The sequence below is a fragment of the Erpetoichthys calabaricus genome, chromosome 1, assembly GCF_900747795.2.
Source record: "Erpetoichthys calabaricus chromosome 1, fErpCal1.3, whole genome shotgun sequence".
Classification (NCBI taxonomy): domain Eukaryota; kingdom Metazoa; phylum Chordata; class Cladistia; order Polypteriformes; family Polypteridae; genus Erpetoichthys; species Erpetoichthys calabaricus.
In genome coordinates, this window is record NC_041394.2 from 51,905,265 (window position 1) to 51,922,400 (window position 17,136).

Sequence of the window (17,136 nt, forward strand, 5' to 3'; positions counted from 1 at the left end):
GTCACCGCCAGGGGGCGCCTCGATGCCTTGGGAGCCCTGGACCTCAGCAATTCCGCCACACCCGGAAGTTGGGGACACCCGGAGGACTTCCGGATACCCCGCCAGAGCTTCCGCCACACAGGGGTGTGGCTACAGAAGCTCCTCAGGATGCACCTGGAGTCCATCCGGGGTGTATAAAAGGGGCCACCTCCCTCCAGTCATTGGCAAGAGTCGGGTGGAAGTGGACAAAGCTTGGTGGAGAGGAGTGGAGGCGGAGCAGAGACTGTGAGAAGGCATTGTGTTGTGGCCAAGGACTTGAGGGGTGATTGGTGCTGCGGCACTGGGTATATTGTGCACTTGGATGGATGTAAATATTGTAAATAAATGTGTGTTGGGTGAAATCAACATGTCTACCTGTCTGTGTCCGGGCTGTTCCCCACAGAGGGTAAGTTTGCATTTTAGAAACTTATACCTTCTGTATAAGTGAGGGTACTTTTGTCAAGGTGTTGAGCATATTCAGTATTGGCAAAGACACAGAAAGAAAGAGGTTATTATTATTATATTGTGCATTTTTCAGAGTGTGTTCGGATGCGAAACTACTTTCAACAGTTTCGATGACAAATTTCAGTAGGTCTTGTTTTCATTTTTGCTGATAGTAGTATTGATAGTGTGAGTGACTCTGCCCCATGTTTTGTTGCCTTCCAAGGGAACGCATTCATGCAAATGTAGTATTGGAGTCACTTGTTAAAATATAAGTGGCATAGTTTAGTTACTAAAACTTTGGACTTTAAAGAACAGGAGTACATTACAAAGCCATTAAAGCATCATGTGAGACGCAAAACAAGTTTACAAAGCATAAGCAACATTTCAAAGTCCTTGCTAATGAGAAGTGTTTTGTTGTTGATTATATATATAAACTTTTCAAAAAAATAAAGGAATACTTTGAAAACACATCAATGGAAAGAAATCATGCTGGATATCTATACTGATATGGACTGGGTAATGTGTTAGGAATAAAAGGATGCCACATCATTTGATGGAAATGAAAATTATCAAACTACAGTGGGCTGAATTCAAAGACACCCTGAAACTCAAAGTAAAAAAATGATGCGACAGGCTAGTCATTTTGCCGAAATTTCATTGCAACAACTCAAAATTGTACTCAGTAGTTTGTATGGCCCCCATGTGTTTATATGCATGCCTGACAACGTCTAGCCATGCTCCTAATGAGACAACGGATGGTGTCCTGAGGGATCTCCTCCCAGATCTGGACTAGGACATCACTGAGCTCCTGGACAGTCTGAGGTGCAACCTGGCAGTGTCATATGGACCGAAACATAATGTCTCAGAGGTGTTCTATTGGATTTAGGTCAGGCAAGCGTGGGGGCCAGTCAATGGCATCAATTCCTTCATCCTCCAGGAACTGCCTACATACTCGTGCCACATGAGGCCGGCATTGTCGTGCACCAGGAGGAACCCAGGACCCACTGCACCAGCATAGGGTCTGACAATGGGTCCAAGGATTTCATCCCGATACCTAATGGCAGTCAAGGTGCCATTGTCTAGCCTGTAGAGGTCTGTGCGTCCCTCCATGAATATGCCTCCCCAGACCATCACTGACCCACCACCAAACTGGTCATACTGAACGAAGTTACAGGCAGCATAACGTTCTCCACAGCTTCTCCAGACCCTTTCTCGTTTGTGACATGTGCTCTGAGTGAACCTGTTCTCATCTGTAAAAAGCACATGGTGCCAGTGGTGGACCTGCCAATTCTGGTATTCTAAGGCAAATGCCAATCGAGCTCCACAGTTCCGAGCAGTGAGCACATGGCCCACTAGAGGACGTCGGGCCCTCAGGCCGCCCTCATGAAGTCTGTTTCTGATTGTTTAGTCAGAGACATTCACACCAGTGGCCTTCTGGAGGTCATTTTGTAGGGCTCTTGCAGTGCTCATCCTGTTCCTAATTGCCCAAAGGAGCAGATCCCGGTCCTGCTGATGGGTTAAGGACCTTCCATGGCCAAGTCCAGCTTTCCTAGAGTAACTGCCTCCATGCCCTTGAGATGTTCTGGGAGACACAGCAAACTTTCTGTCAATGGCACGTATTGTGCCATCCTGGAGAAGTTGGACTACCTGTGCAACCTCTGTAGGGTCCAGGTATCACCTCATGCTACAAGTAGTGACGCTGACTGTAGCCAAATGCAAAACTAGTGAAAAAACAGTCAGAAAAGATGAGGAGGGAAAAATGTCAGTGCCCTCCACCTGTTAAGCCATTCTTGTTTTGGGGACCACCTCATTGTTGCCCTTCTTGTGCACCTAAAGCAATTAACAACCTCCTCTGCTATTTAACTGACCAGATCAATATCCCAGAAGTTTAATTGACTTGATGCTATACTCTAATTAAAAAGTGTTCCTTTAATTTTTTTGATCAGTGTATATAGTCAGCAGGGAGAGAGACAGACAGACATGACCATGACAGTAGGAGCTTTTGACATTTTATGTAAATACACCTAAAAACATTAAATCTCAAGTGCAAAAACTAAGAAATGGAAAATACTCTAAACAACAAGAATGTCACTGCTAAACCTGGACACTATATCTTATGCGTAAGCTATGCCTGAGCACTGCATAGCTATAGCTACAGTCTTTTATTGATCTACACATTGCAAAGGTACTTGAACAATAATTAGTGCAGACACATGACTCTGGATGGGAAACAGGAAAGCACAATCATGGAAAGTTAACCAAGACTGAAATATTTCAAAAAAGCCTAATCTACTCAAAATAATAAGCAGCACTCTATCAAAGCTCCTTTTTCTGTGAGGAAGGATTAAAGAAATAAGGCCAAAATGTGGGTGCATGGGTGGAGTTCAGGCTAGATCAAGGCAGTGATTGTTTCATGCTGAATGAGCAGGAGAAGTTTACTGAATTTAGGATTTTGAGCAGAGAGAGCAAGAGCCCATTAAAAATCAAGTTCCTTTCTACCTGCTATTGCACATAGTGTACACAACAGTCATCTGAAGGGGTTGTCATAATTTGCATGGATTAAGCATGTAAAATCAAAGAAATTGTGTGTTGTTTGTTCCAAGTACCATGTGAATCTCTGTTTCATGTGGTATTTGAATTTTTGATGGTTATATTTAGTGTTATTGACAGACAGGTTTATTAATTATATACAGTCCTGTGAAAAAGTATCTGCCCCCTTCCTGATTTATTATTTTTTTTGCATGTTTGTCACACTTAAATGTTTCAGATCATCAAACAAATTTAAATATTTGACAAAGATAACCCACGTAAACACAAAATGCAGTTTTTAAGTGATAATTTTATTTATTAAAGGAAAAAAAACATCCAAACCTACATGGCCCTATGTGAAAAGGGAATTGCCCCCCCACCAAACTGTGGTTAATCACATTTTTTGGAAAGCTGAGTTTCAATTTCACTAGCCACACCCAGGCCTGATTATTGCCAGACCTGTTGAATCAAGAGATCACTTAAATAGAACCTGTCAGACAAAGTGAAGTAGGCCAAAAGATCCCAAAAAGGAAGACATCATGCCGCGATCTAAAGAAATTCAGGAAAACAAAGTAATTGACATCTGTCAGTCTGGAAAAGGTTACAAAGCCAAGGGTGGCACAATTAGTTATTAGGTTTAGGGGGCAATTACGTTTTCACATAGGGCCATGTAGGTTTGGATAGTTTTTTTTCTTTAATAAGTAAAATCATCACTTAAAAACTGTATTTTGTTTTTACTTGGGTTATCTTTGTCTAATATTTAAATTTGATTGATGATCTGAAACATATATATATATAGGTGGCACCCAGCCGGGAGGCCCAGGAAGACAGGAGGAGGGCTCATGCCTCCTCCAGACCATGAGGGGGCGACCGCCCTGGTTCCTTTGGGGGCCAGGGGTACAGAGCTGGGAAGCTCAACCCTGTAGTGGCTCGTGGTCACTTCCAAGGGGCGCCCCCATGCCTGGAGAACCCTGGACCCCAGCGCTTCCGCCACACCCAGGAGTGCTGGGGGGAAGATGAGTGGGGACACATGGAGTGCTTCCGGGTACGCAGCCGGCACTTCTGCCACACTGGGGCGTGTCGGTGGGAGATTGCCGGAACACACCTGGAGCATATCCGGGCGCTTATAAAAGGGGCCACCTCCCTTCACAGAGAGGCTGGAGTCGGGTGGAAGACGGACGAGGTCAGTGAAGAGAGAGAAGGAGGTGGTCCGAAGAAGGCATAGTGTGGTTGGCCTGGACTTTGGGGAAGTTTGGGGTTTGTGGTGCACTGAACATTGTATATATTAAAACATGTCTGCCTGTCTGTGTCCAGGGCTTGTTCCACAATATATATATATATATATATATATATATATATATATATATATATATATATATATATGTACAGTTAATATACAGTACATAGGTCGAGTTTCCCTAATCTGAAAACTTTTGAGCACCAAGGTGACATCACCTATTTTCCCTGTAATTTTTTTTTTCTGCTGAGTGGATGTGAACAACAAATGTGCAGATTTTGAACAGATTTATTCACTCTGAAATGGAAGGAGTGGCTTGTCCTCTGTGAAGCGCCACAAAGCTAGGACACACAGTTAATGATCAGTGTTGGGGTACCCCTTGAAGCAGTGAGCATCACGAAGCACCATCACTTGATTGACTATTGTGGAGTCCCCTGTGAAGTGCCATGATGCTGATTAGTTGCCGCGCAGGGGGATTTCAGAGCTATGTGTTATTAAAATGTCACTGTTTGCAATTAACAAAAGCAGCTTCATTCTCTCTAGTTGCCCTTATTGGAATATGAGTTCAGTCAACTGCCCGATTACTTTAGGAAAAACGGACACTTCTGTAAATTGCCTTTTTATATTAGCATTTTTTTATGTATGCAAAAACATATTATGTTTTATGTATATATACTGACACCATGTGAAAACTGAATGTAGGGTCGGTCAGTTAATGGCTTCTAACACAGCAGGCATGATGGAGTGAAGACTGACCGAGATACTTCTGACCTGCTTGCCAGTTCAAGATATAGTCTGTACATCTTATTCATCACTTTTGAGGTTTAATATGTTTATAATATCAAGACAAATTCTAATAGTAGCTCACTGATATGAATTATTATATGCATGAGTCATCATTTAGCAGGTTTGACTGTATTTCCCTACTTGATCAAGGGTGTCTCCAAGATATCTCATTATGTATATGCAAAATTCCAATCTCAATTCCAGTTCCATTATGTATATTCCAAAATCCAAAAATATCTGAAGCCCAAAATACTTCTGGTTCCAGTCATTTTGGAATAGGAATACTTAACCTGTGTGTGTATATATACAGTATAAATAAATAAATAAATAAATATATATATATATATATATATATATATATATATATATATATATATATATATATATATATACACAGTAATATGAAAACATTTGGGAACCCCTCTCAGCCTGCATAATAATTTACTCTACTTTCAACAAAAAAGATAACAGAGGTATGTCTTTCATTTCCTAGGAACATCTGAGTACTCGGATATTTTCTGAACAAAGATTTTTAGTGAAGCAGTATTTAGTTGTATGAAATTAAATCAAATGTGAAAAACTGGCTGTGCAAAAATGTGGGTCCCCTTGTAATTTTTCTGATTTGAATGCCTGTCACTGCTCAGTACTGATTACATGCAACACCAAATTGGTTGGATTAGCTCGTTAAGCCCTGAACTTCATAGACAGGTGTGTCCAATCATGAGAAAAGATATTTAAGGTGGTCAATTGCAAGTTGTGCTTCCCTTTGACTCTCCTCTGAAGAGTGACAGTATGGGATCCTCAAAGCAACTCTCAAAAGATCTGAAAACAAAGATTGTTCAGTATCATGGTTTAGGGGAAGGCTACAAAAAGCTATCTCAGAGGTTTCAACTGTAAGGAATGTAATCAGGAAATGGAAGGCCACAGGCACAATTGCTGTTAAACCCATCAGGTCTGGCAGGCCAAGAAAAATACAGGAGCGGCATATAAGCAGGATTGTGAGAATGGTTCCAGACAACCCACCGATCATCTCCAAAGACCTGCAAGAACATCTTGCTGCAGATGGTGTATCTGTACATCGCACTGTATAAATGTAATGAATTATTATTATTATTATTATTATTGCATCGTTCTACAATTCAGTGCAATTTAGACGAAGAACTTCTATATGCGAGGGTGATGAGAAAGAAGCCCTTTCTGCACTCACGCCACAAACAGAGTCACTTGTTGTATGCAAATGCTCATTTAGGCAAGCCAGATTCATTTTGGAACAAAGTGCTTTGGACTGATGAGACAAAAATTGAGTTATTTGGTCATAACAAAAAGTGCTTTGCATGACGGAAGAAGAACACCGTATTCCAAGAAAAACACCTGCTACCTATAGTCAAATTTGGTGGAGGTTCCATCATGCTGTGGGGATGTGTGGCTAGTTCAGGGACTGGGGCCCTTGTTAAAGTCGAGGGTTGCATGAATTCAACCCAATATCAACAGATTCTTAAAGATAATGTTCAAGCATCAGTCACAAAGTTGAAGTTATGCAGTGATTGGATAGTCCAACAAGACAATGACCCAAAACACAGTTCGAAATCTACAAAGGCATTCATGCAGAGGGAGAAGTACAATGTTCTGGAATGGCCGTCACAGTCCCCTGACTTGAATATCATCGAAAATCTATGGGATGATTTGAAACAGGCTGTCCATGCTTGACAGCCATCAAATTTAACTGAACTGGAGAGATTTTGTACGGAAAATGGTCAAAAATACCTCCATCCAGAATCCAGACACTCATCAAAGGCTATAGGAGGCGTCTAGAGGCTGTTATATTTGCAAAAGGAGGCTCAACTAAGTATTGATGTAATATCTCTGTTGGGGTACATAAAATTTATGCAACTGTCTAATTTTGTTATGATGCATATTGCATATTTTCAGTTAATCCAATAAACTTAATGTCACTGCTGAAATACTACTGTTTCCATAAGGCATGTCATACTGTATATTAAAAGGAAGTTGCTACTTTAAAAGCTCAGCCAATGATAAACAAAAATTAAAAAAATTAAGAGGTTCCCAAACTTTTCATATGACTATATATATATATATATATATATACACACACACACACACACACACACACACCACAAGGGGCGTTGAAAAAGTTTCCACACTTTTTTTTAACTCTATTTATTAATAATTTAAAAAAAAATTGCATCACTTCTCTACATAGTCACCTCTGTTTGCATATATATATATATATACAGTATACACACTGTAGTCATATTCTCTTTTAGTATTATGTTTTAATTTTGTCTCCTAATTAAAATCATACACTCTTTAATGTTGTTATGTCAAATATAAAATTAATGTTGAATTGGAGTTCAACTTACTCAGCTGAATTAGACAATTGCATAAAATATTATAATATTTCATTTCCTATAAAATATTTATAATTATAATAGATACATTTAAGGGTCAATTGTTGCACATTTCAGCTCATATCATTGGCAGAGTATGGTAAAAAATTAATAAACTTTATTTGTATAGTGTCTTTTTCTCATAGCAAACTAGCATATTAACTATTTGCCCATGTTCAATTGATAATAGTGTGCTGTCATTTTTTTCTCATTCAGGGAAATTCAGAGGCTGAATTTTCAGACCAAGCAGAAGGTACTGATGTGAAAAAGGTAGCAGGGCAGTCAGAGATGAAGGACCAGGAGGAGAAAACCTTTATGGCTAACCTCTACACGTTCATGAAGGAGAGAAGTACACCTATAGAAAGGATCCCTCACCTGGGCTTTAAACAAAGTAATTGTACACATCTTTCAAACATCAATAATATTTCGTTTAAATGTTTTTAAGTGCTTGTTTGAAGTAAATATGGTAATTAATATGTTCAAAGAAAATGTGTGCCCAATTAATTTTCAGATTTTCCATACCTCTTATAATATTTCAAAACACCTGAAAAATACTGAATACATGCAACAGGATACATAGTAAGGAAAACTGCTTTACCTTAAACTATTCTCTGGTCAGAATCCATGCTTTTAAAGTGTTGAAGGCAGCAAAATCAAATTTTGTATTAATTTCCAAGAAGGGCAGTGATAAACTGGGTGGTGCTATAGCACCATTGTTAGAGCTGTTGCTTTACTGCACCAATAACCTTAATTTGAATCACAAGCCATCCACTGTTTGTGTGGAATTGCGATTACTGCGATGACATTATGCTCGTGCCATGAAGCTGTAAGGTACAGAATTCGCACTGAAAGAAAATCATACATATATATTGTTAATGCTGTATCATGAAATGGAAATAGGAAGTACCATTTCATGCACTTACAGTTAAGTAAGTAATAAATACAGTATAAATTGGTGGTACTAAGTGATCAAAGCTTAGAAAATTTTAATATTTTATAAAAGTTAATTTAGATAGTCATTGTAACCCTAAAATTGGATTTAACAGTAAAGAAAATGGATGGCTGGATTAAGTAAGTAGTTTCATTGTTCCCAATAACATGGGAATTTTCAGTTTATATTTATTAAAACATACTGCCAGAAAGATTTGGAAAACAGATTATTATAAAGCAGTCTACTTTTTTTTTAGTAGATGTTTATCTAAATGCTTATTCAAGAGAAATGTGGATTTGTTGCCATTTGAACAGGAATATGTAATCTATTTTTCCACTTCATTATAAAGTATCATACCCTGTATTTGATTTTCTTGGAATATTTTCAAAGAGGGGTGACAAAGAAGCACAGTGATTATTATAGCTCACTTTTTCCACAATTTATTTCACAAGTACTCTGATTTTAACTCTCAGTCTAAAGATGTACACATTAAGTTGACTGATAAATATGTGATAAAAATTGTGAATTTCCCATTGGGATTAATAAAGTATCTATCTATCTATCTATCTATCTATCTATCTATCTATCTATCTATCTATCTATCTATCTATCTATCTATCTAAATATAAACTAGGTAGCTATGAGTATACAGTATGTGACTGACCAGTCTAAGTTGTGTAAGTGAAATCTTTGATGGATTGTCATCCCTTCTAATACTGGTTTCTGCAAGTTCACAAAAGAGATTGATTTATAGTATATTTCCAGCCTTTCAACAATATGTCGTTCTTTACATTTTCAATTACAGTACACATAACAAGAATGCAATATTTCTGGTAGATGACACTGAATGCCATGGGCTTATCATGTCAAACGGTGTAAAAATAAATGTATCATCTGATGGTTTTGGAGTCCTAACTGGGTATATTTTGTGTCTTGCAGTCAACCTCTGGAGTATATACAAGGCAGTAGAGAAGATGGGCGGCTACGACTCAGTAAGTACTATTTAAAAGCACTCAAACTATACTGTATAAGTGGCACTGCTAAATACAGTACTGTATATACACTTCTATTATTTTTTTTCTTTTTATTAATGTTACAAAATCAATGTGTCCTATGGTTAGTGTTCAGCATGGCCTCAGTTTTTATTCCATGTAACTGAGAGCTCAAAGCTCAAAATATGAATTTTTTTACTGTACTGTATAACAAAGCAGAAATACTTAAAGCAACACAGGTGAATATCCAGTATGCCAAAAGAAGACAAAGAGAAAATATTTGCATGCTAATTTGCAGTTCTTTGAAAAGACCTAGATAGGCCTCCTGTGGAAAGCTGAAACTGAAATACTTTTTTACTCTTAAACCCAAAGTAGCATTTAGCATTCATGCTTATCCTTTATTTGCCATCTGGGACATATTCACTTGCAGAGACAGAGGTGAGCACATGACCATAAGGCTCAAGATCATGGAGACTGCCGAGTGTACAAATAAAAAGACTTGCTACACCAACTCATTCGTCATCGTCTGACTCAAATGCTTCTTACAGCATTTTCTCTCAGTCCTAACATCTGCTTCATAAGAAATATCGGGATGCTAGGCTTAAGGTTGCCCATGTCCTACGCAATGGTTGGTTAGCACTAAGTGCCCACTTGGGTCTTTTGAAGAAGACAAATGACAAATGTTTGTGAACGATTTTTCATTAAATTAATAACAAATATTGTCAGGGTTATGTCTTCAAACCTGAACTATCACCTAGAAGTTCAATTTTGTACGTGATTGGCTCAAGAATAACCAATATATGCACAAGACTGAAAATTTACATCATTTTGCACTTCTAACTTACCCCACCAGAGGTGGAATTTCCAGACATAATTTCACAAGACAGATAATTTATTACATTATGTGTCCAAGACATATTCTTATTAAGAACAGTCATTTTCCATATCCTATACCCCAAGCAATGACTTATCACCATAGTTTATGTACCCCAGATAGAATCTTGTCAAGATAGGCATTTACTAAATACTGTAATATTTTCCTGACATAGTTATGTTAGATTCTGTTCTGTAAACTTGGAAAATAAAACCAAACCTTTGCATTATAAAACATTTTAAACTGAGAATTGTTAGCATAGATTGTTCAGATGCAAGAATCTGAACCAGCATACACTGAGAACAGTTATCACTTCTTCATCATCTTTTCTTTTCAAATGGGGTTTACAATAATTTAAAATGAAACATGGTCATCAAGTTGCTTATTATCACAGAGTGTGTTTGAAGCACAGCCGTCTGAACTGGAAGTTATGAGTGTAATGCTGCCATTATTGTGTAATACTTTAGTCATTCAGAAACATGCTGTGGCATTTTCATTTTTTTTATGTCTTGACTAGTTCTATGTTCCTTGAACTTGTTTATGTTGTGTTTTTTATGGAATTTATGCTTTATGTTTCTAAATATGTTTTTGTTTTCTTCCTTTATGTTAGTGTCTTCTGGATTATAAATCACTGTGCTTCTTTTAGTTGTCTCATGTTATTCATGATGTTGGATGTTAATGGAGAAGTATAGAGAAGTCCAGAAGAAGTTGCATTGTGTCTTTGTGGACCTGGAGAAAGCATATGACAGGGTACCTTGAGAGGAGCTGTGGTATTGTATGAAGAAGTCGGGAGTGGCAGAGAAGTACGTTAGAGTTGTACAGGATATGTATGAGGGAACTGTGACCGTGCTGAGATCTGCGGTAGGAGTGATGGATTCATTCAAGGTGGAGGTGGAATTACATTGGCTCTGAGCCCTTTCTTATTTGCAATGGTTATGGACAGGGTGACAGACAAAATTAGACAGGAGTCCCCGTGGACTGTGATGTTTGCTGATGACATTGTGACTTGTAGCGATAGTAAGGAGCAGGTTGAGGAGGTGCTATAGAAAGGGGAGGAATGAAGGTCAGTAGGAACAAGACAAAATACATGTGTGTAAATGAGAGGGAGGTCAGTGGAATGGTGAAGATGCAAGGAGTAGAGTTGGCGAAGGTGGATGAGTTTAAATACTTGGGATCAACAGCACAGAGTAATGGGGATTGTGGAAGAGAGGTGAAAAAAAAGAGTACAGGCAAGGTGGAATGGGTGGAGTGGCAGGAGTGATTTGTGACAGATGGGTATCAGCAAGAGTGAAAGGAAAGGTCTAACGACGGTAGTGAGACCAGCTATGTTATATGGGTTGGAGACGGTGGCACTGAACAGAAAGCAGGAGACAGAGCTGGAGGTAGCAGAGTTAAAGGTGCTAAGATTTGCACTGGGTGTGACGAGGATGGATAGGATTAGAAATGAGGACATTAGAGGGTCAGCTCAAGTTGGACGGTTGGGAGACAAAGTCAGAGGGGCGAGATTGTGTTGGTTTGGACATGTGCAGAGGAGAGATGCTGAGTATATTGGGAGGAGGATGCTAAGGATAGAGCTGCCAGGTAAGACGAAAAGAGGAAGGCCTAAGAGAAGGTTTATGGATGTGGTGAGAGATGACATGCAGGTGACGGGTGTGACAGAGCAAGATGCAGAGGAGAGAAAGATGTGGAACAAGATGATCCGTTGTGGCAACCCCTAACGAGAGCAGCCGAAAAAAGAAGTTGTTATTCATTATGCTTGTTGTGTTTTATGTACAGTACTGTATATTGAGCCCATGTGAGGAGGACTCCTGACACTGCAACTAATATAAAGCCAAATATGCCCCAGAGTTGGACTATATTTTTGGATTTAGATTTTTGGTTTAGCAGATTAGGTTTTGATAGCTTTGGATTGCCTTTCTTTTGTACTTTGTTGCATAATTTTTTAAGTATTTTTTAATTTGTAGCCTATTTGGAGATTTTGGTTTGTTTTTGGGATATTTTCTTTATTAAATTATATTTATAAATAAATATTGTTTCATTGTTTAATAGACTTGCTCTTTTTAACGCATTCAGGCCTTGTTGTAGTTTAAAGGCCTAGTTCTAGTAGGTAAACCTCAAATAAAATTAAAAGGGCACAGACTTCAGAACACATTTTTCTTAAGTAGTAATATGTAGCCAGTTTGTCTCTGAGGTTAGCTGTTTCATTTCACCAACATAATTACAGCACCAGTATGTCTTAGCTGACTTTCATACAAGCCTTGCTTTCCTAGTTATGTGGGCTGTGGTCAGCAAGAATTAAACATCTGACCTTTACCCATTTTTACATGCTCCACATAGTCTTTACCCTGCCACTCCATGGCCTCTCTGTGTGCTCAGAACTGATCTAGTTTTGAAGATGCATTTTGAAAAGAGGGACGATGTCATATTCATCTTCTAGCAGCCTCTACAGTAAGTTAAGTGTTGTCATCTTTCACCTAGTATCTGTAGACCTTCACCATATAAAAACAATTTAGACTCAGAAAAAAAACTTCTTTATTTCCTCTTCACTCTTTTCATATTTTTTTTACTAATTTTACCCATTCAATAGAGCTGCCATCAGAACACTTATCATCCACCCTTTTGGGATCACATTTGCAGTTTTTTTATTTAGAGTTACTTTAAAAAGAGTTTACTGGCCTCTTGGGAAAGCTTCCAGTTCAGCCACGTTTCACTGCAGCCAGAATTATGCATCCAGAAAGCAGAATTAGCTCAGGTACCAGGTGTGCAGCTTTGGGTTGGACTAGAAGACTAATTATACCTGGGTCTCAGCAAATGGGAATCTGCTGAGGGTGGCAGAACTAGAACTGAGTAGTCCGTTTATCTTTGTCTTCAGTATTCTGTTCCACAGGGATCTGTGTTCTGCTATGCCAGCGTGTGATGTTCAGCATCAGCTTTGGAAGCTTAGTGCAGAACTCACTCTGTAATGCTAATGTCAGAGACGTTTTCAGAACTGAGACAGCTTTTCCTTAAAAGCAAGATTGGGGAACTGAGGTATATCTGGGAATTAAATCAGAAGGATGACATAATGAGCCTAATAATTTATTTTCCATTCCAAATGTAATGTAAATTCCTTGATGTGCAGAACTCTAGTAATTATTTTTCTGAACTGTTTACTCACCTTTGCTTGTCATTACCCACAGGTAACTGCCCGTCGCTTGTGGAAGAATGTGTATGATGAGCTAGGAGGAAGTCCGGGAAGTACCAGTGCAGCGACATGCACACGCCGCCACTATGAAAAGTAAGAACTGAGGCTTATCCCACTCTTGGACAACAGTTGTACATAAAAACTGTTCAACAACGTATACAATAGTTCCATGTAGACTGCTTACTTATGTAATTAATTGAAGACCGACCAACAGGTAAGACAGCTGTTTAAGGGTAGACTGAACAACAACTGTGTCATTTGTTAAGCTGGTGTGAAGTCTGGTATTTATTGGAAGACTGAAACATGGCTAGACATGTTTTAATTGAAACACTGACCAGCTCCTCCGCCAGCTATTTAACATTTGAACCAGCAGCTCGATCAGTTAAGCAAAACACTAAGAGCAGCTGATTTGGATATTTAATGGTATACTGACAAACAGTTGGGCAAGTTGCTTGCTGGGAATAACCCCTTCAGCAGATTGAATGACATCATCAGTTTGGTCACCTCTGTGATTTATTCGACCTCCAATTACTGTATCAATGTAATTCAGAGAAAAGTGGACCAGCTGTTAAGCTTGCTGATTTTTGGAAAGCTGTTCATGATTTGATTATTGCATTTTTTTTAGTGGTAGACTGAGTATCTGATGCTACTTGACTCTTCTTTTTCTGAAGGCTGGTTTTGCCATATGAACGCTGGCTGAGGGGTGAAGAGGACAAACCTCTGCCTCCCACTAAACCCCGCAAGTACCAGACCACACCCAAAGAGGTAAAGGGTATGAAGACAGAGGTGAAAAAGAAGAAGGACCAGCAAGAGAAGAATTACAAAGCCAGTGATGGTGATAAGGTACATTTCCTTTCTTAAATACTGGATGTTTCTCTTCTAAGATCTGAATATCTGTTATACAAACATATATCTTATGAACAATTGGACAAGAAATTGTGAAATCTGTATGCAATCTAATATCTACATGATGTTTATTTGATTGGTTCCTAGATGCAAGAGATAAAGGAAGATCACCCAAGGTGTGAATATAGGATATGCTTGCATAGTTCCCATGGGTCAGCTCAGCTGAAAACACAGGATAGTCTTGGTTCTAATGGATCACACAACCAGAAAGAGATGGAGGATGCAACAAATGTGAGACTTCATGATGAATGTGAAAGTTCACTCAAGAATAAACATACAGGCATTTGTCCACTTCCTGCAGGCTCTCAGGATTGCCTGTCAGGCATTTCCTACCCAAGCTCACAGCCAATCAAAAGTTTAGTGTCCAGCTTCCAATCTAAATCCAGCCATGGAGCAGGAATTTCACCTCTTGTGAAGAAGAAGCTTGCAGCCCAAGCAAGTAGTGCCAGCACCTTTAATTCCCTGCAGGAGGAAGCTGTGGAAAAGGGGGCTGACAGCCAGCGATTGTGTTCTAGCCCAGAGGATGACTCTGGGAGGCCATCTGTTATTCACCACACTCAACTTCCAGAGCATCCCAGGCCAACTGACTCCAGCCGGACCTCAGAAGATGGATCGCCGATACCTGCTTCCTCACCAAGTTTGTCATCGTGTTCTACCTCGGAGGATTCCTTTTCTCAGCCAGAGGATAACAAGATAACACCAGAAAGATCTCGCCCGTCAGCATACATTGGTAGTTTTACATCAGTGCCATTTGCTAATGGTGTGTACAAACCCCTAAGTCATTATCCGAGTAAAGAACATCCCAGCTACCTACAGCTCCCAAAGACCTATCTGGATGATACATCTTACAAGACTGCAGGTAGCAGGACCTGTGCACAGTCAGACTCAGGTTCTCTTATCTCACGAGAGCAAGCAACAGACATGTCCTTGCCCCGAAATGCCTGGAGTAGAGGCGGGAAAGAGCAACACAGGATACCCTCACCCAAATGTAACCATCATGCAGCTTCTTCTTCAACTTGTAGTCCTAAAGCTTGCTGGGTACCTCCAATGCCTCTGTCCAGTTTCACCAAGGTGAAACCAAAAGCTGGTGAAGCCACTGCCTATAGCTTTCTGTCAGGAGGTGCAATATCTCATCAGGGCTTCAAACTACATGAAATGCAGAAACGAGCTTTGGAGGATCCAGACCCTGCCGCAACATATACAAAAAAGTTTAAAGTAGTGCCTCCTTTGCCGAAAAACTCTGTAAACATGAAGGACAAATTAGAACCTGGAATTGTTAAGCCATTTGCCACTCACAAACTGGTGCAGCCGCAGGCCAGCCTTGCCCTTCCAGCTCTGCTTCCTTGCTATGACCAGGCTAGACCCATGGCCTCAACTTACTCACTGGAGCAACTGAAAAACTTCTCTTTGCTGTCTCCTCCTCCCAACCCTTATGTGTACCCTTCACTGCCAGCCCATCTGGCCCTACCTGCTTCTGCATCTCAGCTCCCAGAGTCAGTCTACCACTACATTGGAGCCACTCCATTCGTCCCCCAGTATGAAGCCAGCCGCCGTTCCCGTCTCTACTCCATCCCCCTTTGCTTTTCTCAAGCAGGTTATGCTTTACCTAGTTTGCACCAGATGTACCCAAACACTAAACTATCCTAAGCCTGCCTGCTATACTTCAGATGAGCAGCTGTAACTGTGTAACCAAGCAGGTCCACAAAAGGCCAAAAAACTGGAGGGATCTCCTCTCTCCAAGACAATGGTGCTGCTATTTTGTTGTTAATTTTTATTTTCCATTTATTTTTCTGAATAGAGTTACTGTTACTGATTGCAGGAAACATTGAAACCAATCAGACTGAGTATAAAAGAAAGCCTTCGGTTAGACTAAAGTCTTTACTATGCAGACTGCATACTGTTCTTGTTACTGTATTTGGGTTTCTTTGCTTTTACAAGAAAAGCATTCCTCACAAATTTCCGTATCGCCTCGTCGGCCCACTTCAGGAGGATCTGTCCCCCACGCTGTCACCTGGAGCACTTCATTCTCTCGGCTAAATGCGATGCCACAGGCAGAAAACTGCCATTTCCAAGTGAGCAGTGATGATTCACCAAGAAGGAAAAACAAACTAACTCATTTACATTAAGTGACTTATTCATTCTGGGGGAAATCTTGCTGCACGTTTTATTTATTATAAAATATACTCTTGCATTTCTAATTTAACTATTGAGTCAGTTCCTATTTTGGAAGGAAAAAAAATCAAATGGTTAAAAATAAATTATGGAAAGGATGGATTCTTTGAGTTTCTTTTCTTTGATATACCAGAGGCAGTGGAAAAAAACTTTTAAGAGCCTTTGTCTTTCCCAGTAAGGTGTAATAATTCAACTTGACTTGAAGTTTGGGTGTGCAATGTGTTCAATACAGTATGTGGCTCTTAAAAGAATATATACCTGTACTGTATATTTTATTTTATAGCAATAAAGTGAATCTGACTTTTATATTTTAATGTTAATAATGTATCATCTATTCTGTTTCATAAAAAAATGCCGGCATTGATTTTGTAACTGCTATAAGATACTATGTATATTTGAAAGGGAAAAGTGAGGAGGTTTTACCAGTTATATATTTTTCATATAAGATTAAAAAAAACTAAGTTTTGTATGTATTTGCTATGATTTGTCTTAAAAATGTTAAATTAGGTCTGTAAAAATGAGTTTACACATAGGTATCATTTTAGGCAGCTTTTTCTTCATTTGACAGTGTATTTCAGATTATTTCATATTCTTTCAGCATTTATATATTCAATGCAGAGTCGCAATGAAGCAGAGTATGAAAAAACTAAACAAA

General features: G+C 39.2%; 1 protein-coding gene across 1 annotated transcript in view; it reads left to right on the top strand.

The window, feature by feature from the left end:
* arid5a (AT rich interactive domain 5A (MRF1-like)) overlaps positions 1 to 16,929 on the top strand; it is a 42,963-nt gene extending 26,034 nt beyond the window's left edge. The window contains exons 3-7 of the mRNA XM_028799369.2: positions 7,639 to 7,813; positions 9,293 to 9,345; positions 13,399 to 13,496; positions 14,075 to 14,246; positions 14,397 to 16,929. Coding sequence (XP_028655202.1) covers positions 7,639 to 7,813; positions 9,293 to 9,345; positions 13,399 to 13,496; positions 14,075 to 14,246; positions 14,397 to 15,956 — 2,058 coding nt within the window. The 3' untranslated portion in view covers positions 15,957 to 16,929. The remainder of the gene's footprint in view (positions 1 to 7,638; positions 7,814 to 9,292; positions 9,346 to 13,398; positions 13,497 to 14,074; positions 14,247 to 14,396) is intronic.
* The last annotated feature ends 207 nt before the right edge of the window (positions 16,930 to 17,136 follow it).